At 53.7% G+C, this 27,857-nt stretch overlaps 1 protein-coding gene across 1 annotated transcript in view; it reads right to left on the bottom strand.

Annotated features, from left to right (window-relative positions):
* EIF4G3 (eukaryotic translation initiation factor 4 gamma 3) overlaps positions 1 to 27,857 on the bottom strand; it is a 72,924-nt gene that overhangs the window by 6,188 nt on the left and 38,879 nt on the right. The window contains exons 11-30 of the mRNA XM_058161504.1: positions 27,298 to 27,420; positions 22,657 to 22,786; positions 19,870 to 20,703; positions 18,060 to 18,151; positions 16,705 to 16,930; positions 15,436 to 15,569; positions 15,115 to 15,234; positions 14,565 to 14,675; positions 10,296 to 10,466; positions 8,732 to 8,929; positions 5,697 to 5,843; positions 4,699 to 4,935; positions 4,359 to 4,463; positions 3,963 to 4,095; positions 3,599 to 3,693; positions 3,127 to 3,220; positions 2,248 to 2,359; positions 1,812 to 2,041; positions 879 to 994; positions 38 to 210 (exon numbers count right to left, since the gene is read on the bottom strand). Coding sequence (XP_058017487.1) covers positions 38 to 210; positions 879 to 994; positions 1,812 to 2,041; positions 2,248 to 2,359; positions 3,127 to 3,220; positions 3,599 to 3,693; positions 3,963 to 4,095; positions 4,359 to 4,463; positions 4,699 to 4,935; positions 5,697 to 5,843; positions 8,732 to 8,929; positions 10,296 to 10,466; positions 14,565 to 14,675; positions 15,115 to 15,234; positions 15,436 to 15,569; positions 16,705 to 16,930; positions 18,060 to 18,151; positions 19,870 to 20,703; positions 22,657 to 22,786; positions 27,298 to 27,420 — 3,581 coding nt within the window. The remainder of the gene's footprint in view (positions 1 to 37; positions 211 to 878; positions 995 to 1,811; positions 2,042 to 2,247; positions 2,360 to 3,126; positions 3,221 to 3,598; positions 3,694 to 3,962; positions 4,096 to 4,358; positions 4,464 to 4,698; positions 4,936 to 5,696; positions 5,844 to 8,731; positions 8,930 to 10,295; positions 10,467 to 14,564; positions 14,676 to 15,114; positions 15,235 to 15,435; positions 15,570 to 16,704; positions 16,931 to 18,059; positions 18,152 to 19,869; positions 20,704 to 22,656; positions 22,787 to 27,297; positions 27,421 to 27,857) is intronic.

Genomic DNA, 27,857 nt, shown 5'->3' with positions numbered 1-27,857 from the left:
GCGAACGAGCACAAGCTCTCGGGCGCCCGATACCCACCCCTTGAAGAAGTCCTGCTTGCTGAGCTTCTCCGACTGCACCAGCTGATAGAGCAGCTGGCCCATGTGGTCTCTGGTGATCTGACTCCTCTCCAAGGTGGATTCTACACCAACTTGCACGAACACGGGCAGGATGCCAGGCACATTCAGCTCCTCCACGCACTGCACGGCTTCCTGCAGAGACACCGGGAAGGAGCGGGTTGAGGGAGGGCTGGGGCTGGGGGTGGTAGGGCTTCCCTACAGCCTGGATGCCTGCCGGCCCCTCCAGGAAGCTGCACGGAAGAGAGGTGGCATCCTTCGCAGGCGGAGCTCAAGCCCCCCTCTGCCCGACATCCGCGCTGGCCTCATAGACCTGGGACCTTCTTAAAAGGGCTGGGAAGTGGCTCACCAGGCTAATGTAGCCTGTTATTAACGCACAGCTGCCTGCAGTTACAATTACTGCAGGTTCGAATCCCACCAGGCCCAAAATTGACTCAGCCTTTATAAGGTAGGTAAAATGAGGACCCAGATTGTTGGGGGGGCAATAAGTTGACTTTGTATATAAATATATAAATAGGATGAGACTATTGCCTTACACAATGTAAGCCGCCCTGAGTCTTCGGAGAAGGGCGGGATATAAATGCAAATTAAAACAAACAAACAAACAAACAAACCAGGGGTGGATGAGCCACACCGGAAGATTGTGAGCTGGCCTCGGCTCAAGCCGGGCGTGCTTCTTATTTCTTATTTCCTGGACCGGTTTTAAGCCTTTGCTGCCTGCCTACGAGTTGGCCGGCCATACGCACCCCATTAAAGAAAGCCGACCCGTCCCCCCCACCCCCAACAGCCCCACTGCGTTTTACCTTGTAATCATTAATATGCAGGAATTCATCGATGATCGATTTGCACTTCCTTTCAATTTCTTCGTCTGACAAGCCCGTCTTTTCTTGGGGGTGAGGAACAGGGGCTTCAGACTTGACTGAGGATGGGGGAGCGGGGGGGGGGGAGAGGAGAGAACAGACCCAGCGAGTGAGGAAGCTTAACTGTACTGTGATGAGCACCGAAGCATCTCATCGTTTTAATGGGAAAGCAACTGTTGTTTTCAAGGCGGTCGCTTGCTTGCTTTTCTCCTTAAACCGGGTGTCAGCAACCTGTGGCTCCGGAGCCGCATGCGGCTCTTTCGTCCCCCTGCTGTGGCTCCCTGTCGGCTGAAACCACCACTGGCTGGCCCCGCCCTTCACCCTCCCCTCCACGTCACTCCTTGCTTGGCCTGAGGTTTAAGGGTGACGGAGGGGGATGGAGACTCGCTCCATACTCCAGAGCGGGAGCGAAGTGCCCCTGTACTTGCTAATTATATATAGTCAGACGCCACCCACTCTTTTTTATGATTTTCAGATAGATAGATAGGTAGATAGATAGGTAGGTAGGTAGGTAGATAGAGGCAGAGAGTGATACCTGTTTCCCACAGAAAACACTGGGAGCAACAAAACCTGGGTAGGCGTGGCTGGGGAGGTGTCATGTGACTGGGTGGGAGTGGGTGACGTCGAGTTGGGCACGCCCACCCAGGTTTTGTGACTCCCGGTGTTTTCTGTGGGAAATGGGTCCAAATGGCCTCTTTTGAGTATTTAAGGTTGCAGGCCCCCTGCCTTAAACCAAAGGAAGGTGCCCTTAATTCGGAAGAATCCCAGCAAACATCTGGCCCTCGTCGGGCAAGCTCTCCTCTCTGCCTCCCATCCAGGACAGGCAGCCTCAAAGCACAGCCCGGCCCCTGCAGGAAGAACGATGGGAATCCTCACCTGCTTCCCTGGCTTTGCTCTTCTCCACCTCCGTGCTGTTCCGGTCGCTTTCCAGGCCGCCCGTCAGCTGCTTCACGGTCTCCAGCATCTCCCTCCGCTGCTCCTCCTGAGCCTGGTTGTCCAAGAGCTGCTCTTTGCTGCTGCTACTGAGCCTCAGGAAGGCGTTGGGACGGGAAGCGGCCGAGAGCGGCAGCTTGTTGTCGTTCTTCTCTCGGCCGGTGCTTCCCCGGCTGGAGGGAAGCAACGCAGAGGGGTGAGCGAACGCAGCCGGAGGGCTCGAGAGGAGACCTAGCGCTTTAGCCCCGAGGTCAGCATCCAGCTTGACCGAAGGACCAGACCCGGGAGGACCCCACCCTCGGCAGCGGCTCAGTTCCAACATCCCGCTCTCCAGAGATGCCACTCTTGCCACGTCCAGCGGGAGCCCCGGGGGCTTTACCTGGTCAAGGCCCTGCGGGGATCCAGCTCCAGGGTGGTGCCGGAGACAGTCGACGCAGGCGCTTGCAGTGCAGAGAAGCGGTTCAGGCTAGTGGCACTTGGTCGTAAACAATCTGCAGAGGACGCAGAGAGAAGAGGGCCTATCCTCAGAACAAAGACCAACCCCTTGCCCGGTCCTGCCAAGGTTGTGGTCCGACAGCAACCTATGGAGCTGGCAACGGAGTCGGACAGCGATGAGGCTGAGGAAGAACATGGGCCAGTCCTGGAGCTGGGGAAGGCCCGGATGAGGGCTCTGCGTCAGAGGCAGAGGTGGGGCCAGGGCCATCGGGGAGTGAGGTGCGGACTCCGGAGCCTCCAGAGGCTGACAGTAGTGAGGCAGAGGAACAGGAGGAGCCTGTTCCTAATGCAGGCATGAGAAGAGCTGCCAGAAGGCAAGAGCAGCTCAAGCAGAGAGGACAACTCGGGAGTAGGGCCAAGAGATGATTGGCCCCTCCCATGAGGCTTAATAACAGACCAGCACCGGTGTTTCAGCTTTGCCGGAACAACAACGTTGTAGCTGCGTCCTCTGCTCCGTGTTCTGGACATTTATCAGGAAGGGCCTTTTGGCAGTTTGCCTAATTGGACTCAGGTTTGTGATAACTGAAGGATTTGTTTTTGAGAGGCCTTTGTTTTCCTTTGAGTTGAACGACGCCGGGAATGAGGTAATTCCCAGCTGTTCGAATAAAGTTTATTTTATCACGGACTTAAGTTTGTTGCTAACTACTTGGGTCTGGGTCACAACAGTTTTCCCACAAGCGGCACTTCTTAGTGCCCACTTCCCTGTTGCCCAGGGGGACACAGCCAGCTATGGCACGACACAGGCCATGTGCACTGCCCTTACCGATCTCGCTGGCCTTGGCTCCACCGCTGCTGCCCTTTCCCCAGCTGCCCAACTGGGCTTTAGGCACAAGCTGGATCTTCTCGTCTATACTGGGCTACAAAGGGGCAGAGCGACAGATTAGCGAGCACCCAGAGGATGGGCGGGTCCCTTGCTCCCCTCCCTGGCAACCCAGCCCAGCCTTGCGGTGCCAATCTTTTGCCCTTTCTCATCCCAGAAGGAAGGCACGTGAGAGAGGAAGGGGCAAGGGCTCTCACAGGACACTGCAAGCCTTCCTTGAACGAGAAGGACAGTTTTAAGAATTCAAATTCTCAAATTCTGTCGAATTCAAACTCAGCTCTTCCCCCCCCCCACATCCCAAAAGTGTCCTTGTGACAATGCGGAAATGCACCCCCCCCCCCGGCAGGTTAGTTTTCTTTGACAACCCCCAGATTCTGCTACAAGTCCCAGAAAGGATCTCTCTCTGCATACCTACCTTGGTGATTTTAAGGAACTTGGTGGGGTCCAGCACACGGCTATTTTTTGCCCCCTGCACGGTGTTCCAGCCTCCCTCTTCCACCCTCTGGACACCTGCACGAGTCGAAAATTGTCTTGGGTAAAAGGCTTGCCCTGTCTGTTGAGGGGTGGGTGGGTGGGTCAGGCAGCTTTAGCTCGGTTCCAGGTGCAGGCCTCCACCAATCCACCGCACCCCAGAGGCTGGAAGGCAGCTCTCCTGGGAGGCTCTGCAGCAGACCCAGGGGCTGATGGTGCCGACCCAGCTGGGAAAGCGCCCTTTCCAGATGGGCCCTGGGAGGCTTGCAGGGGAAGGGGGCTCCGCTCCCCAAACCGAATCGCCTTACCCGGCCGCCTCTTCTCTTTGGTCATCAGCTGTTGGACTTTCCGCTGCTCTTCCTGCTCCTCTATTTTAGCTTCCTTGTGAATCTGCTCGATGGTCTTTGGGCCTTGATCTGCCCTCCGGGACACCCAGTTGCACTAGAGAAGGGGAGGAGGAAAGCAAGAAGCGGCGGCAACTGAGAGGCGGCTCTTCTCTTCTCTCCGGCAAAGGCATGGGAAGGGGGAGCACGCCCCGGAAGCCAGACCCAGGAGAGCCGGAGGGCAGAAAAACTCCTCTGGCCTCCGGCTTGGAGCCACACCACCCACCCCGCTCCCCGAAGGAGGAGGAGGAGGAGGAGGAGGAAGGGCCAAGGGGAAGAATCCGGAGCCATCTGCGACCTCTTACCTCAGCAGACACATACCTGCCGAAGGTCAATGACATCCTGCAGCATGAACCGAATTCGGGAGGAGGTTTTTCTTTCCTTCACAATTTTCTCCATTTGATTGAAATACTGATCCATTCGAGGCTGGAGAGAACGGAAGGGATCGCATCCAATGCCAGCCTCCTCCTCTCTTCCCACCCCCCACACGTTCCAGGGATGAGAGACCTCTGGCAAATCCCGAGGCCCGGCTTCCCCGGCCGCCCGCCCCTACCTTTTTTTTTTTTTGTTTACATTTATACCCCGCCCTTCTCCGAAGACTCAGGGCGGCTTACAATGTATAGGCGGCTTACAATGTATAGGGCAATACATTGTAATATACCTTGGCCTTCTCAAAGTCCAGGTCTTTGCCGATGGTGGTCAGCAGGCGACACAGGCACTCCAGAGATTCCTCGTCGTGGTTCTTCAGCAGCTTCACCACGCAGTCGTGCATGATGGCTTCCGTCAACATCTTCAGCTTAAAAAGCTCCCCGATGAACTTGATGTTGCCAATGGACCGCCTTCGGGCCTTGTCCTTGGCCTCCTCCAGTTCGTCGTGGAGCCGAGTCCTCTCCTCTGGCTGGAGGGTGGGTGAGAGGGGGGAAGGCACAAAGAAAGAGGCCTGAGCAAAGGAGCCAGTGGCTGCTGTGGCCCACCAGCGGCCAGCAGAGCTGGCAGCAGATTCGGACAGTGAGGAGGTTGGGGAGGAACATGGGCCAGTCCTGGAGTCTGGGGAAGGCTCTGATGAGGGCTCTGCATCGGAGGCAGAGAGAGGGCCAGGGCCGTCTGACAGTTATCAGCTGCCTTCGGAGTCAGACATCAGTGAGGCAGACGAACAGCTGGAGCCTGTTCCCAGTGTGGGCATGAGCAGAGCTGCCAGACGAAGGGAACAGCTAAGGAACAAGGGTCGACTCAGGAGTAAGGCCACAGGTGGACGATGAAGGCTCCTCTCAGAGGCAAGAGACAACTAGTTTGCCTAATTGGTTTGTGACTCTCCGAGACTCCTTGCCAAGTTTTGAAGATATCAGCCTGGTAGCTCTCCAAGCCAGGTAAGATCTATGACTCTAAATTCTCCCTTGAAAGACTTTGCTGAAGGTGAATGAGAGGAATTCACTGTTTGTTTAATAAAGGGTTTTGTCGGGACCAGGATTCTGCTTCGTGGTTTTTGGGGAAGCCTAGATCAGAACACCAGTTAGCTGAGGGCTTTTCTCTCCTCCAGTTCCCAACTGCCCTTTCCTAAACCGGCTGCCAGGAAGGCTTCCCTCCCTTCCAGGCAAGAGCCACCGAAACCGCAGCCACCCTCAGCAGGCGGAAGGGACGGGAGGCCCCAGCTACACTCACGGTGTTGGCGGCCTCCAGCTCCTTCTGCTTCTTCTCGAAGACGTCGTCGTCGGCCTTGTCTTTTTCAAATTCTTTCTGGCAGCGGTTCAACAACAACTTGCGGAAGTTGACCGTGCTGCCGGGCTTGTCGGCCATGGGCACTTTAAGCTGCGTTAGGGAAAAGAACGGACCGAGGTGTGAACGAAGGAGGCCTCCCTGCAGCCGCCATTGGGCGCTTGCCATCTCTACTTGACAGAGCCCAGATAAGGACCTGCCTCAACTATCTTCCCAAGAAAGTAGGAACTCGGGAAACGGTTTGCATTTCAAAGGGGACTTTTACTGAGAGATAATGATTGCAGAGAAGTCAGGCGCCGGGAGTCTGAAACTCAGGCGCAAAGCTTCGTCAGGCTAACTTTCCTCTTTCAACCCCCCCACCCCTCCACCCCGATACCCCGTGTCCAGTGGTGGAATTCAATTTTTTTTACTACCTGTTCCGTGGGCGTGGCTTGGTGGGCATGGCAGGGGAAGGATACTGCAAAATCCCCACTCTTGGGGGAAGGATATTGCAAAATCCCCATTCCCTCCCCACTCCTGGCGGAAGGATACTGCAAAATCCCCTCCCACCCCACTCCTGAGGGAAGGATATTGCAAAATCCCCATTCCCTCCCCAGTACTGGGGGAAGGATACTGCAAAATCTCCATTCCCTCCCCAGTACTGGGGGAAGGATACTGCAAAATCTCCATTCCCTCCCCACTCCTGGGGGAAGGGTACTGCAAAATCCCCATTCCCTTCCTCAAAATGTCCATTCCCACCCTTCTCTGGGGCCAGCCAGAGGTGGTATTTGCCGGTTCTCCGAACTACTCAAAATTTCCGCTACCAGTTCTCTAGAACCTGCTGGATTTCACCTCTGCCCGTGTCCATCTGTAGCCAATAATATGCCACAAAGCTGTTTTTGAAGTCGCCGAGGCTGGATGATGAGAACGAGTTCAATCCTCGGGGCACTGCAACCTTGGATATACCCAGCCGGGACCAGTTCAGGGGGAGTCACTGCACATGGTGCTGTTGTGACTCGTCCTCCCTCCTCTCGTCAGCCGGGCCTTGTATCAGACTCAGAGTCTGATAATGAAGATGTACGGCCTGTCATGACTCCTGCCCTCGGCCCTGGCCCCATGCCCGGAGAAGATTCAAGGAGTGACAGGAGAAGTCCGATAAACCTCACTCATGCAGCGTGTGTTCCTTTGGCTCAGCCTTCAGAGTAGGAAGCCAGCCAGGTGGTGGAATTACTCGGGCCTACTCCCTCTGACCCCTCCCTTTCCCAGACGCTGACAGCAGATCCAGCTGAAGATAATTCAGGGTGGAAGGACCCTCGCTTCCGGAGATCTGAGAGGCGAGGCCAGCAGAAGGAGGGGGGGCAGGCCTGGATAAATGCTGAGTCATGGAGCCACACCCCACAGCCTATATAAAGGACCTGCTTTTGGCATTCCAACCTTGAGTCAAGCAAAGTCTTATCTAGTTTGCTGATATCGGACCCTATCACTGAAGTTACAACTTGGACTCCTGCCTGCCCTGATAAACCTCGAAGGAATTTGGCAAGCTGCAAAGGCTTCGTTGCCAAGTTTGTTACGGACTTCCTTGACTCGTTCATCGGAGCGGGGGTGGGACACGACAGGTGCTAACTCCCCGCTCCGTTTAAACTCCCACGCAGTTACAGCGAAAGCATGCAAACTACGTGGCCCACCATGCCTCCCTCCCCTCCCTTCCGGAACGGCAGCCTTCCGATAGGGCTCCCGACAGTCCACTTCCGAATTCCAAAGCCGGATCTGAGCCCGGAGGGTACCAGCCAGCACCACCCAACTTCTCTGCTAGCCCCCGGCCTTACCATGACCAAGCCCCTGCACATGTTGGCGTAGGCCACGGAGAAGCTGGGCTCGTCGATGGCTTTCTCGAACACCAGATCGATGACCCCTTTCAGCCTCTCTTCCGTGTCCACCGTCAGGTCGGTCACTTGCTTCATGAGCTGGTTGAACATCTGCGGGGTCAGCTTGTTCAAGATGCTGCGGACTTTGGAACAGCTCCTGGGAAGGAAAGGAGGAGAGGAAGAGGCGGTCCGCAAGAGTTCCCAAAGACCAGCCAAGGAAGGATTCCCCGGGGACACCCCTCCCCCCCCATTTCAACTCCTCTATCCTGCTGAGGGCTGGGCAGGCACGGGAAGGAAAAGCAGTGGCAGTGTGTGTGTGTGTGTTGTGTCTTGCCCACTCTCACAGCAGCCGGGGCCTTCTTATCTGCTCCCGAACACGGAGGAATGTATGCCTCCCGGCCCCAGTCCTGGCTCCATGCCCAGACAAGCTGAAGAGGAGGGGGCACCTCCCAGTCCCAGCCCTGGCTCCATGCCCAAGCAGGCTGCAGAGGAGGGAGCACCCCCCGGCCCCAGCCCTGGCTCCATGCCCAGGCAAACAGAGCAGCTAGACCCCTCCCCCTCCTCCACAGCATGTGAGCCTGAGGAAAGTTTATTTCCAACAGCTGCTGATTGGAGTGACCCTCGCATCAGGAGAATTGATAGGCGGAGGCAACAAAAGGAAGGGAGGGGGCAGGCCTGGATAAATGCTGAGTCATGGAGCCACACCCCACAGCCTATATAAAGGACCTGCTTTTGGCATTCCAACCTTGAGTCAAGCAAAGTCTTATCTAGTTTGCTGATATCGGACCCTATCACTGAAGTTACAACTTGGACTCCTGCCTGCCCTGATAAACCTCGAAGGAATTTGGCAAGCTGCAAAGGCTTCGTTGCCAAGTTTGTTACGGACTTCCTTGACTCGTTCATCGGAGCGGGGGTGGGACACGACAGGTGCTAACTCCCCGCTCCGTTTAAACTCCCACGCAGTTACAGCGAAAGCATGCAAACTACGTGGCCCACCATGCCTCCCTCCCCTCCCTTCCGGAACGGCAGCCTTCCGATAGGGCTCCCGACAGTCCACTTCCGAATTCCAAAGCCGGATCTGAGCCCGGAGGGTACCAGCCAGCACCACCCAACTTCTCTGCTAGCCCCCGGCCTTACCATGACCAAGCCCCTGCACATGTTGGCGTAGGCCACGGAGAAGCTGGGCTCGTCGATGGCTTTCTCGAACACCAGATCGATGACCCCTTTCAGCCTCTCTTCCGTGTCCACCGTCAGGTCGGTCACTTGCTTCATGAGCTGGTTGAACATCTGCGGGGTCAGCTTGTTCAAGATGCTGCGGACTTTGCGGAACAGCTCCTGGGAAGGAAAGGAGGAGAGGAAGAGGCGGTCCGCAAGAGTTCCCAAAGACCAGCCAAGGAAGGATTCCCCGGGGACACCCCTCCCCCCCCATTTCAACTCCTCTATCCTGCTGAGGGCTGGGCAGGCACGGGAAGGAAAAGCAGTGGCAGTGTGTGTGTGTGTGTTGTGTCTTGCCCACTCTCACAGCAGCCGGGGCCTTCTTATCTGCTCCCGAACACGGAGGAATGTATGCCTCCCGGCCCCAGTCCTGGCTCCATGCCCAGACAAGCTGAAGAGGAGGGGGCACCTCCCAGTCCCAGCCCTGGCTCCATGCCCAAGCAGGCTGCAGAGGAGGGAGCACCCCCCGGCCCCAGCCCTGGCTCCATGCCCAGGCAAACAGAGCAGCTAGACCCCTCCCCCTCCTCCACAGCATGTGAGCCTGAGGAAAGTTTATTTCCAACAGCTGCTGATTGGAGTGACCCTCGCATCAGGAGAATTGATAGGCGGAGGCAACAAAAGGAAGGGAGGGGCAGGCCTTAATGAGTGCTGAGTCATGGAGCCACACCCCATGGCCTATATAAAGGATCTACTTTCTGGCAGTCTCTGAGTCAGGCAAAGTCGAACTTATCTTGCTGAAGTCACTTACTGGTCTCCTGCCTGCTCTGAGGACTTTGCTAGGACTTTGGGCAGAGCTGCAGAGGCAAGCCTGATTTGGATTTCCCTGACCCGGCCGTCAGCGGAGGAGTGGGACACGACAGTGTGTGTGTGGTGCAGCGACAACCAGGTTTGCAGCTACCGGAGCCCCTCCGACGCCGGGAGCCCCCTCCTCCCCCCTTGCAGCAAGGCAGAAGGAAGCAATCTGGCCATTACAAAAATGCCAGTCAAGGGGGGGGGGAATGATACATGGATTGGTTATTAATGTACAGTAATGATTGAAGATATGAAATTAAAATTTGAAATGATGTTGCCATTTCAGAAAGAAAGGGAGAGAGGAGTAGAAGGAGGGAAGAAAGTAGGTAGGAAAGAGTTGAGAAGGAGGAGGGGAATAAGGAGGTTAGAAAGGGTGGAAGAAGGGAGGAGTGGAGAAGGAGGAGAGGAAGTAGTAAAGTGAAGGGGATGAAGGAGGGGAAAGTAGCAGAGGGTAGAGGGAGGTGGTGAAGAAAGGAAGTGGCAGTCGGGCAGGCCCGAATCAGCAATTCGACTCAGCAATTAATGATGAATGATGGATAATAAGTTTGTATATAAATATGATGTTGGAAAATGGAAATAAATTTTTTTTATATATATAAAAAAAGAGGCTGTAGTTAGCCTGACACTGGTATCCTTGTCTCTTAATGGGCGCCAACTGCAGGGCCACTCCTCATCGTCTCTCTGCCCGCCCCACCTGGGTCTTGATATTCTCGGGATCTTCCACTTGGGTCTCCCTCTTCAGACTCGGCTTCCAGGCGTTCTCGGCTTTCTTCAGATGGACATCCTCTTTGATGCAAACAGTGATGATCTTCCTGGGTTCCCTCCTCTGGCTCGGCTGAGATCTCCGCGGACCGACGTTCAGCAGCTGAGACAAAAAAAAAAGGAACCCTCCAGGCTATATCACATCTAGTTTTTCCACAAAGGGAGGGGAAAACAACCTGCAGTCACAAACAAATGCCCTTCGTTCGGGGGGGGGGGGGGAGGTGGGGGGGGTTTTGCCCTCTGAATGAGTTAACTTTCTTTTTTATGTTCCTAACTGTGAAATGTCGCCAGAAGGATTTTGGACCTGAAAGAAGATAAAATCCTATCGCCAAGAAGATCCTGATCAAACTAGCACCCAGAAGGTCTGCTGGGGTGTGGGTGGGTGGGTGGGTCGGGGGAGAGAGAGAGAGAGAGAGAGAGAGAGAGAGAGAGAGAGAGAGAGAGAGAGAGAGAGAGAGGACCAGGAGCCCAAGACCTATAGTGCCCTGCACAATGTTGACACACTGGAGCTGAGAGATAGGGAGTGGGGGATAAGAGATAGCTGGGGTTTTGTAGCCAAAACAAAATATTTTCTCCTGAGAACCAAGGACATTCCCACAGGTGGCCAGAAAGGAGGAGGAGTGACGTTACCAGGCAACCAGACAGCACCCTGATTGGACCATATGACTGATTTGTTTGGGAAAGGGGGAAAAGCGTTTACTTTTAATTAGGTGAAAACCGTGGGCATATCCAGTCTGGATATATATATTTTTTTCTTTTTTTAATTTTATTTACATTTATATCCCGCCCTTCTCCGAAGACTCAGGGCGGCTTACATTGTGTAAGGCAATAGTCTCATTCTATTTGTATTTGTATTTTTTTATTTGTATATATGATATGATATATGTCCAATAAAACTATTATTTGAGGAATCTACCTGCCTCAGAGTTCTGTTTGCTACGGGTGTATTACTTGGAACCCTGGCCACCCACGTCGGACTGGCCACATTGTTCCCTGATTGCTTTTTGCTGTTTGCGGGACCCCCATCCTCCACCCACCCACCCCCACCATTTCTTTCTGAAATGACCCAAACCCGTTTTGAGGATTCTAGAGATGGACGCTTTGCAATTCTATCAACCTTGTTCTGGAAAAAGGTTTGCCTTTTGCTTTTATTATGCTGTATGCTTGTGGGGAAGGGGGAAGGAGGAGGGGAGATGTCATTTGCATTTTAAATACATCCCAGCTAAAACGCAGGCAATCATCATCACAGGATAGGCAGCCATGGAAAAAACAAAGAGCAACGCGCATTTCAAACCTAGCCACAAAACTAAGCTCCCAGCAAGAAGGCCAAAGAACGAACCGCTTCAGTCTGGGGAAGCAAAGACTAAACCTTCCCTCTGCTTTTTTTCCCCTCCGGCTTGCTAAGCCCGCTGCTCTCCAAAACCCACGTGACCAGCACTGCAGCAGCCGAACGGAGCCACCCGTACGACCTGCCTATGCACCAATGCGAAGTATTGCCTCCAAATAACCAGATTGATCTGGAAGGACCCACAAGGAATTTCCCCGGCACGCTGCTGTGAAGATCATCCATTAAGCTGGTGCTGGCTACTCAGGAAGTGACACGAGGCTGGCTCCAGGGAATTATAAATGCTTCATTGTTGGAAGGGGTTTTCCCTGCCGCCTTGAAAGAGGCGGTGGTGAGACCCCTCCTCAAGAAGCCTTCCCTGGACCCAGCTATTTTGGGTAACTATCGTCCAGTCTCCAACCTTCGCTTTGTGGCGAAGGTTGTAGAAAATGGTTGCGTGGCAGCTTCCCCAGTACCTGGATGAAGCCGTCTATCTAGACCCGTTCCAGTCCGGCTTCCGGTCCGGTCACAGCACGGAGACAGCTTTGGTCGCGTTGGTGGATGACCTCTGGAGGGCCAGGGACAGGGGGTGTTCCTCTGCCTTGGTCCTACTAGATCTCTCAGCGGCTTTCGATACCATCGATCATGGTATCCTGCTGCGCTGGTTGGAGGGATTGGGAGTGGGAGGCACAGTTTATCGGTGGTTCTCCTCCTATCTCTCCGACCGGTCGCAGACGGTGTTGACAGGGGGGCAGAGGTCGACCGCGAGGCGCCTCACTTGTGGGGTGCCTCAGGGGTCGATTCTATCGCTCCTCCTGTTCAACATCTACATGAAGCCGCTGGGCGAGGTCATCAGTGGTTTTGGGGTGAGTTATCATCTGTACGCTGACGATACGCAGCTGTACTTTTCCACCCCGGACCACCCCAACGAAGCTGTCGAAGTGCTGTCCCGGTGTGTGGAAGCCGTACGGGTCTGGATGGGGAGAAACAGACTCAAGCTCAATCCCTCCAAGACAGAGTGGCTGTGGATGCCGGCACCCCGGTTCAGTCAGCTGCAGCTGCAGCTGGCTGTGGGGGGCGAGTTATTGGCCCCAACGGAGAGGGTGCGCAACTTGGGTGTCCTCTTGGATGGGCGGCTGTCGTTTGACGATCATTTGGCGGCCGTCTCCAAGAGGGCCTTCCACCAAGTTCGCTTGGTGCGCCAGTTGCGCCCCTTCCTTGACCGGGATGCCTTATGCACTGTCACTCATGCCCTCGTAACTTCCCGCCTGGATTATTGCAATGCTCTCTACATGGGGCTGCCCTTGAAGTGCACCCGGAGGCTGCAGTTAGTCCAGAATGCAGCTGCGCGGGTGATCGAGGGAGCCACACGTTGCTCCCGTGTAACTCCGCTCCTGTGCAGTCTGCACTGGCTTCCTGTGGTCTTCCGGGTGCGCTTTAAGATTTTGGTCACCACCTTTAAAGCGCTCCATGGCTTAGGACCCGGGTACTTACGAGACCGCCTGCTGTTACCTTATGCCTCCCACCGACCCGTACGCTCTCACAGAGAGGGCCTTCTCAGGGTGCCATCCGCCAAACAATGTCGGCTGGCGGCCCCCAGGGGCAGGGCCTTCTCTGTGGGAGCTCCCACGCTCTGGAATGAGCTTCCCCCTGGTTTACGTCAAGTACCTGATCTTCGGACCTTTCGCCGTGAGCTGAAAACGCACTTATTTATTCAAGCGGGACTGGCCTAAAATTTTATTGGGTTAAAATTTTATTGGGTTATTTATATTTTAATATTTTAATTCGTTTTAAATCTGGCCATTTTATAATATGCTTGTTTTAATTTCTTTTAATATTGATATTGTGATTTTTTACTTGGCTGTACACCGCCCTGAGTCCTTCGGGAGAAGGGCGGTATAAAAATTGAATAAAATAAAATAAAAAAAATAATGCTGACCAGACTTGGCAGACCAAGGAACGGACCAGGAGCAGTCTCATTCACACTGGCACGTAGTCAGGGCCTCGGCTAAACACTTCATTACTCCTCCTCCTCCTCCTCGCTAATGTGTAACCTTCCCTTGCTGACGCCCAAACCCTGCAGGTGTTTCTTGTGGAAGCAACGGTGGGGGGGGGGGAGAGGAGGGAGGTCTGCAAAATTGGCCCACTGGACCGGTGGGCTCATCAAGGCTCAGCTCTCCCCCCCCCCCAATTTGCCAATTGGGAAAAGGCCTGAATGAATCGGTAAAGCTTCGTTAATTATATTGGTGCCAGTTCTCTGTTCGTCCTTCCTTTGGAACCCGAACTGCGGCTCCCTCCGTCAGCAAAAACTCAGCAAACGGTACAAAGAGACGGGTGACGATGCCCCTTGCCCGTGGGGTGGCCGAGAATCAGCTCGTGGGCCCAGCCTGCCCGCAGCTTCCTCCTGTCCAAGGCAGGTGGCAATGGCCCAGGGCACCGGCTGCTGTCTAGGCACGGAACAGGCCTTCCCTAAGCAAAGCATCTTGCCCGTCCCCTAGATTCTCAGGCCAGGGCAAGGGGGTCGAGCGGCAGGCAGGGGACACCCTCCCCAGTATGGCTCTCAGGGCTGCAACCAAACAGCTGGAGAAGCCAATGAGCTCAAGAGGACTCACCTGGTCTCTCCCCCTTTTGCCCAGGACTGTGGAGAGCGGCCTAGGGTGGATCCGGCTGAGGCCCAAAGTCCAGCATGCCCTCTGCGGGCGACGTCCCGCCCCCAGCCCTGATGCAGCGCAAGGCCGGTGCCGTCTAAGCCACAACCTGCGTGGAGTCGGGGCTCCTCTGGCAGGGTAAGGAGGGAGGGGAGAGGAAAGGCAGGCTGAAAAGCTCCAGGGGAGGGGACGGGGACGGGGACGGGGAGGAGGCAGCAAGAAGCCTTACCCCTATCTGCAGGTTCCTCAGCTGTGGGTGAGACGAGACCAACAAAGGGCATGCTGGGGTGCCACATCGTGTGCCAGAGGGGAGTCCGGGTGGGGGCTGCACTTTGCAGGCCTGAAGGAACGAAGGAAGGAGGGGAGCGACTCAGCCCAGGCAGCCGCACCAGGGAAGAGGTTTTTTGGGGTGGGTGGGGAGGGCGGAAGATTCTGTGGCCCCCGAACAGCCGGCTGATCTCTGCACGCGACCGCCGCCCTCCCTGCTCGCTTTCCAGGCTGCCTTCGGCCCACGGAGCACAAGCAGAGGCAGCAGGAGGACAGGCGTCTTGGGGAAGCACCTTGGGAGGACGGAACATCAGAGGGAGGAAGGGAAGAGCGGAGCAGAGCGCTGGGGAACCACGCCAAGAAAGGCAAGGAAAAGGGGAGGGAAGGAAGGGAAAAGACAAAGCGCAGACCCGAACACCCAAAGCCTGTGTCCGCGAATGCACCGGCTGACCATGCGCAGAGCGGGGCGGCAAAAGGCAATCCGCAGCGAAAAGGTGAGGAGGCTCACTTACGGCACTGCCCCGTCCGCCAGGGACCTGTCTTCCGAAATCAGCAAAGGCCGGGGTGAAGTCGGGGCCCCGGGCCAAGATCCGAGAGTCTAACGTCCGAAGAGGCAGTTTGGGTTGATTGATCTGCCAGGGCCAGAAAGAAAGGGAAGAGTTACGCAGGGAAGGAGGGCTGGCAGTGCCCCAGTTTCTAGGCTGCTCAGGGGCTCCCGGCTACTTCGGTCCAGCACCTCCTGGTTTCCCATTCAGGGGCTGAAAGGCAACAAAACGGGATGGGGGTGGGGAGGTCCATTCCTCTAATGCCCAGCTGACTCACAGGCTCCTGACCTTATCGAGGACGACATCGCTGATTGGTGGCAGCCCCTCCGGCTTCTGGATGCAGGCGGGCATGAACTGGAAATCCAGCAGGAAGTCCCGATCGTACTGCTTCTTCCCTTCGGTGTCCACGGGCTTCCACTGTTCTGTAGTGGAAGAAACATTGCTCTTCACAGCACACACTCTCTCTCTCTGGAGCTGGGAGTGGGTGGAAGCTGCAAGGTCTGGGCCAAAGTGGGCAACGAGACCATCCAGGCTTCCCCGAGGTCCCCCTTTCAAAGCATCTAGAAGAGCGCCAGAGGGCTTTCCTTCCCTTGCCCAGCTGACATCTTTTGGCAAGTCCTGATGATGGTTAAAAGCAAAGGTTCCCCTCGCACATACGTGCTAGTCGTTCCCGACTCTAGGGGGCGCTGCTCCTCTCCGTTTCAAAGCCGAAGAGCCAGCGCTGTCCGGAGACGTCTCCGTGGTCGTGTGGCCGGCGTGACTCAACGCCAAAGGCGCACGGAACGCTGTGACCTTCCCACCAAAGGGAGTCCCTATTTTTTTCTACTTGCATCTTTTTTTTTTAGTGCTTTCGAACTGTTAGGTTGGCAGAAGCTGAGACAAGTCATGGGAGCTCAACCCCGTTATACACAGAACTAGGGATTCGAACCATTAAACTGCCGACCTTTCGATCGGCAAGCTCAGCATCTTAGCCGCTGAGCCACCGCGTCCCATAGTTACGGTGATACAATTGGGAAGAGGCTGGAGACGGTGCACCTAACACACCGCTGAGTCCCCAAAGGAGGGATGTGGCAATGAGGCTGTTTTCGGAATCCCCTGGGTCCCTCTGATAGGGAGAGCACGCACACACACACACGGCAGCCCACCCAAAGTCTGATTTTGTTCAGAAGTGAGCTGGAATATGAGGGGCGCAGCAGCCGCCAAAGCACCTAGGGAGGGGGGGGGCAGGTGTCTCTAAAAGAGGAAAGCAGCCCCCTTCTTCCTCGCCCTCTGAAACCACGGCGGGACTGCCCCTTCCCCCCGAAAGCGAACCACCTGGCCTATCAGGCACAGCCCGCTTCCTGATTCAGGTCCTGCAGGACGCTGGCTGTCAACCCCACTCATGCGGGAAGGATACTGCAAAATGCCCATTCCCACCCCACTCTGGGGCCAGCCAGAGGGGGTATTTGCCGGTTCTCCGAACTACTCGGATCTCTCCTTGCTCTCTCCCTCTCTTTCTGGAGCCGCCCTCTCTGTTCCCGTGAGGTTTGGGGAGACCAGGCCGAGGACGGAGGCTACCTGGCTTGTGCTGGCAGGTGGGGGCGTCGCTGGCACTCTCCACGCAGCCTCCTTCCCTCTCGGGAGCCTCCTCGGCCCCATTGCGGACGGACTCTCCTTCCTGCTCGCCGTTTTCTTCCATCGCATTGGCTACTTTCAGGTCGGAGGGAGAGGGCCCGTCAAGACTCTCAGCTTCTTGCTCAGCTTCGGGGATCGGCTCCCCTCCGAGTGCCTCTTCTGCCTGAGGCTGAAGCAAAGAGAGGCCCGGCCTGTGTTAACCCCTCTCTGGGCCCAGCAAGCAGCGCAGCAGCCTCTCTCCGAAGAGGGGGAAGCCAAAAAGTCACTCCTCACAGCAGATAACTGGGAGTTCCTGGGAGCCACCCACCCCCAGATCCCCCATTCCAGGTCCCGGGTTCCACCGAACCCAGTGGTGGAATTCAATTTTTTCAACTACTAGTTCTGTGGGCTTGGTGGGCGTGGCGGGGAAGGATACTGCAAAATCCCCATTCCCACCTCACTCCAGGGGAAGGATACTGTAAAACCTCCATTCCCACCTCACTCCAGGGGAAGGATACTGTAAAATCCCAATTCCCACCCCACTCCAGGGAAAGGATACTGCAAAATCTTCATTCCCACCCCACTCGTGGGGAAAGGATATTGCAAAATCCCCATTCCCTCCCCACTCCTCCGGGAAGGATACTGCAAAATCTCCATTCCCTCCCCACCCTTGGGGGAAGGATACTGCAAAATCTCCATTCCCACCTCACTCTGAGGCCAGCCAGAGGGGGTATTTGCCGGTTCTCCGAACTACTCAAAATTTCCACTTCCGGTTCTCCAGAACCTGTCAGAACCTGCTGGATTTTACCCCTGGCCCAACCCCTTGGCCAGACTGATCCGAGCTCTTCCTCACTCGTTTGTCTCCCCCTTCCCAAAACCCATCATCCCTTGATGGGAGGAAGCTCACTCCAGTTGAGCAGACTGGCATCAGTCTTTATGTCAGTCTTTACATTATGTACACTGAGAGCATATGCACAAGACAAATTCCTTGTGTGTCCAATAACATTTGGCCAATAAAAAATTCTATTCTATTCTATTCTATTTTATTCTATTTTCTTTTATGTACACTGAGAGCCTATTCACCAAAGACAAATTCCTTGTGTGTCCAATCACACTTGGCCAATAAAATTCTATTCTATTCTATTCTATTCTATTCTATTCTATTCTATTCTATTCTATTCTATTCTATTCTATTCTATTCTATTCTATTCTATTCTATTCTATCGGGGAGGCCCATCCGGCATGTGTCTTTGGGAGACAAGTGCCCACTTTTGAAAACCCTGCTCCGCCAGGCGCAGGGGAGCTCCCCACCCACTCACCTCAGGCTCCGCCGCCTCCAGCCCTTCGTCGGCTGCCTGGCTCTGTTCTTTTGGTTTCTTCCACGTCTTTGGTGCAGCTGCAGCTGTTGGGGCTGCAAAGAAGATCGAAAAGGAGTCATTTCCCACCCCCAAAGCAGGTCTGGAGCAGGAAAAGTCTGCTGTGGCCCGCCGGCAGCCAGCAGAGCTGGCAGCAGAGTGGGACAGTGAGGAGGTTGGCGAGGAACATGGGCCGGTCCTGGGGGCTGGGGAAATGTCGGACGAGGGCCCTGCGTTGGAGGCAGGGAGGGAGCTAGACAGCAGTGAGGCAGAGGAGCAGCTGGAGCCTGTTCCCAGTGTGCGCATGCGCAGAGCTACCAGAAGAGAAGAACAACTCAGAAAGTAGGGTCGATTTGGGAGTAAAGCCACACCTTGGAGGGAGGGGGGGGCTCTTGCAGGAAACAATTTGTTCGTTCGGTCGTTTCAAGAGTGGGAAGTTCTGTTTGTGACTCTAAGAGGCTCTGTGCCAAGGTTTGCTTTACTCTGCGTTTGGAAACAAGTTATGTGGCAGCTTGCCAAGCGAGATAAGGTCTGTGTTGACAAATCTTCCTTTGAAAACTGTTTGGACAAGCCTTGCTGACTGTGAATGAAAGTAATTCACAGTCATGTAAATAAAAGAGGTTTTGCAGGGACCAGTTCCTGCCTCCTGCTTGTTAAGGGAGCCTAGGTCAGAACAGAGTCTTGAGCTGACTCGAGTATCAGAGAAAGCCATGCTCGGCAGCCATTTATTTATTTATTTATTTATTTATTTAATTAATTAATTAAACTTTTATACCGCCCTTCTCCCGAAGGACTCAGGGCGGTGTACAGCCTTCATTTAAAACAATTAATATACATATTAAAATAACAATTAAAAAGCTTATTCAATAAAAGGCCGAAATTAAAACCGTCCAATTGACCATATAAAATACCCAGTAAAATTACAATTAAAAATTAAAAATTTAAAATTTAGAATTTAAAAATCAGGCCAGTCCCGCTTGGATAAATAAATAAGTTTTCAGTTCCCGGCGAAAGGTCCGAAGGTCAGGCAATTGGCGTAAACCGGGGGGAAGTTCGTTCCAGAGGGTAGGTGCTCCCACAGAGAAGGACCTTCCCCTGGGGGCCGCCAGCCGACACTGCTTGGCGGACGGCACCCTGAGAAGACCCTCTCTGTGAGAGGTACGGGTCGGTGGGAGGCATATGGTAACAGCAGGCGGTCCCGTAAGTACCCGGGCCCTAAGCCATGGAGCGCTTTGAAGGTGGTAACCAAAACCTTGAAGCGCACCTGGAAGACCACAGGTAGCCAGTGCAGGCTGCGCAGGAGTAGTGTTACCCGGGAGCAACATGGTGGTCCCTCAATCACCCGCGCAGCTGCATTCTGGACTAACTGAAGTCTCCGAGTGCACTTCAGGGGTAGCCCCATGTAGAGAGCATTGCAATAATCCAGGCGAGAAGTGATGAGAGCATGAGTGACCGTGCATAAGGCATCCCGGTCAAGAAAGGGGCGCAACTGGCGGACCAGGCGGACCTGGTAAAAAGCTCTCCTGGAGACGGCCGTCAAGTGATCTTCAAACGACAGCCGTCCATCCAGGAGAACGCCCAAGTTGCGCACTCTTTCCGTTGGGGCCAGTGACTCACCCCCGACAGTCAGCCGCGGTTGCAGCTGACTGTACCGGGATGCCGGCATCCACAGCCACTCCGTCTTGGATGGATTGAGTCTGAGTCTGTTTCTCCCCATCCAGACCCGCAGGAGTCGCCCAAGAGGGGGAAGGCTGAGGCCCGCATGCTGACTCACCTTCTTCCGGGTCTGTCTTGGCACTTAAGCCCTGGAAGTCATCCTCTTCCAACTCCTCTTCTTCTTCCGTCCGTCCGTCCACCTCCAGTTCGTCTTTCGCATTGGGAGTGTCTTCACTCAGGGTCGGTTTGGGGGACTCCTCTCGGTCCAAATCCCCCGGGAGGGCGGGGGGAGCACCACCCAGCGGGAGAGGAGGGGAAGGTGAGCGGGGAGGAGACGGGGGAAGATGGGGGGCGGGAGCCACAGGCAGGGCAAGGGGAGAGTGGGAAGGCCTCGGAGGCGGCGAGGGAGAGCCGGGAAGAGCCACGGAAGCCGCAGGTGGCGCACATTCGACCTCCGGTTCTTCAGTCGCTGGTTCCAGGGCTGGCGGCACGGCTTCCTTTGGTCCGCCGAGTTCCAGGATGTTCTCGCTGAGCGTTACCCTTTCGGGAACTCCATTGAGTTCGTTAATGAGATTAGCACTAGGAGTCTGGTGACGGTCATTGGGGACTATCCTAGAGGGCTCCCGACATCTCTCTGGGTCGGCCTCCTCCACCAGGGGGCAGCTGGGCAATTCCAGGCAGGGCCCAGCCCTGGCAAGCGGAGGAGGAGCCTCCTGTGACGGGGAAGCCAGTTCGCACCCATCCTGCGAGGAGCCCGACGCAAGTGGCGACCTGCTGGGGGGCACGACTGCAAGGGAGGGGGCTCCAGTAGGACCAGGAGGCTCCAAGGAGGTCTCTGGGCAGGGCGGGTTCTCCGCAGTAAGGCCCGCTTGTTCTTTCCTCTCTCCACTCGGCTCTGGTCTGAGGGCAGGGGAAGGAGATTTTAATACTGGATCTGTTTTAGGCTTCTCTTCTGGGGAAAAGGAGAAAGGCAGAATTACAAAGGCCGAGCCCCATCAGACCGAACGGATGCTGCCTGCACCCCCCCACCCCACCGCTCCCCTCCAAGGCCCACCAGCCGCAGCTCTCCTGGGTACACTTCTTTGCCAACCCACGATGGGGGAACCCGCAGAATCTCCACCCCCCCCCACCCCCCCAGGAGTGAAATGTAAAATTTGTTACTACTGGTTCTGTCAGTGTGTCTTGGTGAAGGGGAAGTTTAATATGACTGGGTGGGCATGGCCAACTTTTTTTCTTTTTTTACTTTTAAAAGCATTTTCAAAATGTAGGAAAAATGCTTTTAAAGGGTTCTGCCAATCCCAGCTTAGTTGCCTGATCCCCAGAACCCTTTAAAAGCATTTTTTTTACAGCCTCTTCGGCTGAAGAGGTTGTAGAAAACCTGCTTTTCAAGGGTTCTGACGATCCCAGCTGAGCCGCACGATCATCAGAGGCTTTTTTTTTTACTTTTAAAAGCATTTTTTCGGCGGAAGAAAAAATGCTTTAAAAGTTAAAAAAACAATAACCAACCCTGATGATCACATGGCTCAGCTGGGCATGCCGGCGGGTGGGGGGGGGATTTTTCCTATCGGTTCTCCAAACCACCCGCTGCCATCACAACCGGATCGGGTGATCCGGTCCGAACTGGGAGCATTTCACCCCTGCAACCCCCCCCCCCCCGATTCATTCCGACCTCAGAGTGAGGGGACAGGCAGGCAAACCTGCAAGCCACACACCCGAAGGGACAGACCACGAATCAAAAGCCAGCAAAATCTTTTGGCTGCCAGGCGGCAATGGCGGCAGGGCGTGGCCTTCTCGAGAGCCGCTCGGCCTGGGGGGGCAGAAGGAAAACTCTGCAGGAGGAGGAAGAGTTTGCTGCTCTGGGGCCAAGGCTGTTCCGAAGCTAGGGCAGCCCTCCAGGTGGGGTGGGATTGAGGGTCGCCCCAAGGACGAGTCGGTGTGGTGGGGGGGCTGGCTAACCTCTCATTTCTCTTTAGACTTAAGTCATCCCAACAAGTCCATCATTCTGAACCAGGATATTGCCACCCACGTTGGAAAGACAAAAGTGGACAAGAAGCGCTAAGCAAGGGGAAGGTTGATCCAACAATGGGGAGGTCTGAGAGGAGAGGGGGAGGGGGGCGGGGAGGGCCAAACAACAGTGGTGAGGAAACGATCCCGGTGGGTGAGGATAGCAGCACGAAGCATGTGCGTCTGTGTGATTTTATTTTCTTACTGCAGTTTAAAAGATATAAACCACCCTTCCTCTAACCAGGGGGAGATAGGGCGTGCGCGGAGAGCACGGTATTAGCGACAAGACAGAAATGGGTATAAAATTCAAACCGTGAATCCAAGAGGACCGAGTCCGAGATGCCTCTGTACAAAAATCCCATCCGTCTCTGCACTCCCCCCACCCATCCCACCCCTGATGGCCAAGGTGGGGTTGGGACCCTCCCTCAGGCAAGGAAGGACTGGAGCGCCAGGCTGCCAGTCCCTAAGTGCAAAACAGGCCTGGGAGCAGCTTAGCAGGACCTGGGCTTGGCTGCGGCAGGACCAGAGGAGTGGGAGAGGGATTGGGGGGGGGGCATGCCTCGAACCACCTCTCCCAAGGGGGGCGGAGGGTGGGTCCAGCTTCTCCTATAGTTCTCTCAAACTTTTTCAGTTTGAGTGCTGAAAAAGAGGCCAGGACACTGGGCCCTGGGATCAGGCTGGGTTAAAGTCATTGGATTTTGGCTTCCCTGAGTCTTTTTTAAGTCTTTGCAGACGGGGCTCAAGACAACCAATCCCCTGCTGTCCAGAATGGGAGTGGTGGTGGGGGGAACTCAACCTCTCCTCTGCCCCCAAAGATCCTCGAGGGGGGGGGGAGAGGGAGGAGGGGAGGGCGAGACCCACCTCTCTCTCTCCAACCAGGACGAGCTGTCCATCCACCCACCTTGCTTGAGGCCGCCCGTCGTTGCGATGGGGCTGCTGGCAGGAAGGGGAGAGACCTCCACAGTCCCGCAGGCCACAGGGTTGTGCTCAGGGACCTGGCTGGGCAGCTGCTGCTGCTGAGGCTGCTGCTGCTGAGAGTGGAGATACAGGGGGAAAAAAAAAATAAGAGTGATAATGAGCGTGCGAACGTAAAAACCGGCGAAGTGGGAATGCAAGCAGGCAGGCAGGCAGGCAGGCGAAAAAGGGCCGGGTGAGAAAAAGAAGAAGAAGAAAAAAATTCAAAAAAGGAAGAAAACCAAACCGTAATATACATTGGGGGGGGGGGGGAGAGGGGGAGGGAGGGACAGGAGGAAAGCAGCAGGAGACAGGTGGGAAGAGAAAGAACGTCACTCCCGGCAGCTGCACTGAAGGTGCCAGCGGGGCACAGCTATCCGCACATCTCGAACCCCCCACCCCAGGCAATGGGCCGGGGATCCTGAGTCAGGGGAACATACACACACCTGCCATCCTTCTAAGCTCTCAGAGTTCAACCGACAGGCCAATTCTCTGAAAGGGGCTAACCTAGTGATGGCGAACATTTTCGGCACTTGAGCGCCCAAACTGGAATGCCTGTGCACCGGAGTGCTGGAAACTCAAAACTAGCTGGTGTTCGGGTTTCCGGCATGCGCATATGCGCGCCAAGCAGCTGTTCTTTGTGCTCACCAGAGCACTGGAAAACCGAAGACCAGCTGGCTGGGCATGCGCATGCCTGTTTTTTGTCTGGTTTTGGCCGTATTTTCGGGCTATTTTCAGGCACTTCGGCACCCGCAATCAGCTGGCTGGCACATATGTGCAAGCCGGAAACCAGAAGAGCAGCTGGAGACGGTGCATGTGCCCACAGAGAGGGCTCTGCGTACCACCTCTGGCCCGCGTGCCATAGATTTGCCATCACGGGCCTGGCTAGAAAGAACAAGGATAGATTGATTTAAAACCCCCAGTGACCCCAAAAGGGCAGCAGTCAAGCTAGAAAAGAGGTCCCGGCAGGACCTCTGGATTTGGGGGGGGGCCTCTATCCCTCCCAGGGACATGGTGGCTCAGGGGCTAGGATGTTGAGCTTGCTGATCGAAAGGTCGGCAGTTCGAATCCCTAGTGCTGCCATGTAACGGGGTGAGCTCCCGTGACTTGTTCCAGCTTCTGCCAACCTAGCAGTTTCGAAAGCACGTAAAAATGCAAAAATAGGGACCACCTTTGGTGGGAAGGTAACAGCGTTCCGTGCGCCTTTGGTGTTAAGTCATGCCGGCCACATGATCATGGGGACATCTTCGGACAGCACTGGCACTTCGGCTTTGAAACGGGGATGAGCACCGCCCCCTAGAGTTGGGAACGACTAGCACGTATGTACGAGGGGAACCTTTACCTTTTACTATCCCTCCCACAGCCCTCCTTCTCTTTGGGTTTGGAAAAGGGCATCCCAAAGGGGTCTCCCCTGATGAGAAGCCTGTGGACTTCAGGATCTCATCAGGATCTCCCCTGACGAGAAGCCCGTGGACTTTCTCTGCCCTCCATCGAAAGACATGGAAGTTCCTACCAGAGGTCCGGACTGACCTACTGGATGCGGTAGGGAAAGTGGGAGAGGGAGCTGGCTGCCACGGAGGCCAGCCGCAACTTTTGGGGTGAAGGCAAACCCCCACAGCACCCGCCAAAGCTACCTGCCCAGTACCTGAGGGGAAAGGGGAGGGTGGGAGGCGTCGGAAAGGGCGAACCCCTCCCCAGCTTCTATCCGTATCAACGGAGAACCCTCCCTAGCTGCAAGCAACAATCATAGATCCAAGAAAAAACAAGACAAAAGAAACAAATTCACCCAAAAGGGAAAGGAAAGGAAACAAAAATCCAAAAATAAGAAAAAGATATCCAGGGAATAATATAGCTCAGCTCTAAAGCTAAAAATTAAGCCACCATAGCTGAGGCTGAGTTGAAAAAAGCTGGGGAACGTCACCAGGGAGGCGGATCCTCAGAATTTTTTCAACTCAGACCATAGAGCTAGAGACTAGAATAATGCAGAATGGCACCTCCCATCGCCACGCTATGGAGAAGGCAGGGCTGCTCCTTTAGAAACCCAAAAGGCTTTCCCGGTGGAAGCGGACATAGATCAAATTAATTCCTCTCCCACCGCACATCGCTGCCACCCACAAGGGCCCAGAAGGCAGGCTGCAAATCTCTACAGTCATGCCCAAAATTGTGGAAACCTTTTGGGAAAAGTGTAGTTTCTAAAACTAGCTAACACCACTTTTTTTTTTTTTTTTTGGAGTAGTACCATAAAATTATATATCAATGAAAAGACAATTTAATCAAGAATGTAATGCAATCCCTTTTTATAAAGGATTTGCTGTTAGAATAGCAATGACAGTGTAAAGAAGAAAAGTGAAACGTAGAAAAAATGAGATATGCAAAAACGATCCCCATGTATAAAAATCAAAATAAATAAAATAAATAAATGTCAGTTAATGCTTAGTTGGGTAACCTTTAGCATGAATTATGGCCTTATAACGTCTTCCCATGGAGTGAACCAAGTCTTTTAGAATAGAATAGAATAGAAGGCCAAGTGGGATTGGACACACAAAGAATTTGTCTTGGTGCACATGCTTTCAGTGTACATAAAAGAAAAGATACGTTCATCAAGGTACAACATTTACAACACAAATGATGGTCAATATATCAATATAAATCATAAAGATTGCCAGCAACAAAGTTACAGTCATACAGTCATAAGTGGGAGGAGATGGGTGATGGGAACGATGAGAAGATTAATAGTAGTGCAGACTTAGTAAATAATTTAGTAAATATAGTTTAGTAAATATAGAGGAATTACTGAGTCTGTCATTTGCACCTCTATAACTGTCTGGTTTGGTTCTGCAACCCAACAAGAAAAACACAGACTTCAGAGGATAATTAGAACTGCAGAAAAAATAATTGCTACCAACCTGCCTTCCATTGAGGACCTGTATACTGCACGAATCAAGAAGAGGGCCGTGAAAATATTTGCAGATCCCTCGCATCCTGGACATAAACTGTTTCAACTCCTACCCTCAAAACGACGCTATAGAGCACTGGACACCAGAACAACTAGACACAAGAACAGTTTTTCCCCGAAGGCCATCACTTTGCTAAACAAATAATTCCATCAACACTGTCAAACTATTTACTGAATCTGCACTACTATTAATCTTCTCATAGTTCCCATCACCCATCTCTTTCCATTTATGACTGTATGACTATAACTTGTTGCTGGCAATCCTTATGATTTATATTGATATATTGACCATCAATTGTGTTGTAAATGTTGTACCTTGATGAACGTATCTTTTCTTTTAGGTACACTGAGAGCATATGCACCAAGACAAATTCCTTGTGTGTCCAATCACACTTGGCCAATAAAAATTCTATTCTATTCTATTCTATTCTAGTTTGACAGCGTTGAGGGAATTATTTGTTTAGCAGAGTGATGGCCTTCGGGAAAAAACTTAGTTCTGCAGTTGTTCTAATGTGAAATCAAGATTGAAGGATTGATTCTATTAACTGGGTTTTATTACTGGGTCGCTTCTGACTAACAAGTTTCTTGAGTCGGCTCCATAGATTTCCAATTGGGTGAAGGTCTGGGCTATTCCCAGGCCATTCCAGCAGTGGAATAGGATTATCTTGAAACTCCGAAAGAAAAAGTGGCGTTATTAGCCATCAAACCTGAAAAATACACTTTTCCCAAAAGGTTTCCACAATTGGACAAAGGACAAAGAACCTCAGCGGTTCGTTCAGCGACCGCTCAAAGTCGCATCACCACTGAGAAAACGGACGGTGACCGTTTCTCACGCATACGATCGTGGCAGTGTCCTCGATCACACGATGGAAATTCGGGTGCTTAGCAACTGACTCAAGATTTGTGACAGTGTCCAGGAGGGTGGGGGGGGGGCTGCAATCCCCTTTGGCGGCCTTCTGACAAGCAAAGATAATGGGCCAGGGATCCAGATTCACTTCACGACCGCGTGACTAGCTTAACAGCTGCAGTGATTCACTTAACAACGGTGGCAAGGTCGTAAAGATGGGGCAAAATTGCGTCTCGCTTGGTAAAAGGCGAAAGATTTATACGATCTGAAGAGAAACCAGGTATTTAATTGAATGGAAAAAATGGATTGATTATCTACAAAACAGATATCAGATTAAGAAATATGAGATTGCCTTTGAATAATTAGAAAGTTATTTTATGTAATGGGGAGGGGGTTGGGAGATGAAAAGCTTTGGATGTGGTTATTTGGATTGGAAGGGAAAATTTTATTCTATGTTTGGTTTATGTATAACAATGCCTTGTGATTGACCCGGGAAGCCGGGGGGGGGGGGGGGTTTTGGGAGGGAGGGGGGAAAAAGGGGAAAAATGTTTTTGTTTTTTAAAACTCTTTCAATTAAAAAAAAAAAATTGTGTCTCGCTTGGCAACAGAAATTTTGGGCTCGATTATGGTCTTAAGTCGAGGACTACCTGTACTGGAGACCACCACCCCCACCTCTCTCTTTAGGACAGTAGAGGCACAGTAGAGGAGCTACTACGGAGACATTCCCAAAACACATTTGCAAGGTGGATTCCTCTGGAGAAAGGAGAGGAGGGAGGGCTGGTTACCTGGGGAGGCGTAGGGGTAGAGGTGGGCCGGACAGCAGGAGGCGTGGGGTTCCTGCTCCCTCCGCCAGACATAATTTCTTCCGTTATGTCTCTGCCCCCTTGATTGGGATCCCGGATGCGGATCTGTCACACACAAAAAAAAAAAAGGAAGAAAAACCACTGAATCCTCTCTACTCAGTTCATGCCACAGGGAGGCCAAGCCAGATCCAGTCTGGCATCGTTGAAGATGCCTGTTGTGGTCCGTCAGCAACCTACAGAGCTGGCAATGGAATCAGACAGCGATGAGGCAGAGGTGAGGCCAGGGCCATCGGGGAGTGAAGTACGGACTCCAGAGCCTGATGGTAGTGAGGCAGAGGAACAGGAGGAGCCTGTTCCTAATCCACGCATGAGAAGAGCTGCCAGAAGGCAAGAGCAGCTCAAGCAGAGGGGACAACTCAGGAGTAAGGCCAAGAGATGATTGGCCCCTCCCATAAGGCTTAAAACAGACTAGCAACGGCATTTGGGCTCTTTGCCAAAAAACAACGTTGGTAGCTGTGTCTTCTGCTTTGTCTTCTGCTTCG

This window comes from Ahaetulla prasina, chromosome 18 (genome assembly GCF_028640845.1).
Source record: "Ahaetulla prasina isolate Xishuangbanna chromosome 18, ASM2864084v1, whole genome shotgun sequence".
In the NCBI taxonomy this organism is placed as follows: Eukaryota; Metazoa; Chordata; class Lepidosauria; order Squamata; family Colubridae; genus Ahaetulla; species Ahaetulla prasina.
This window is presented reverse-complemented; position numbering and strand designations above follow the sequence as displayed.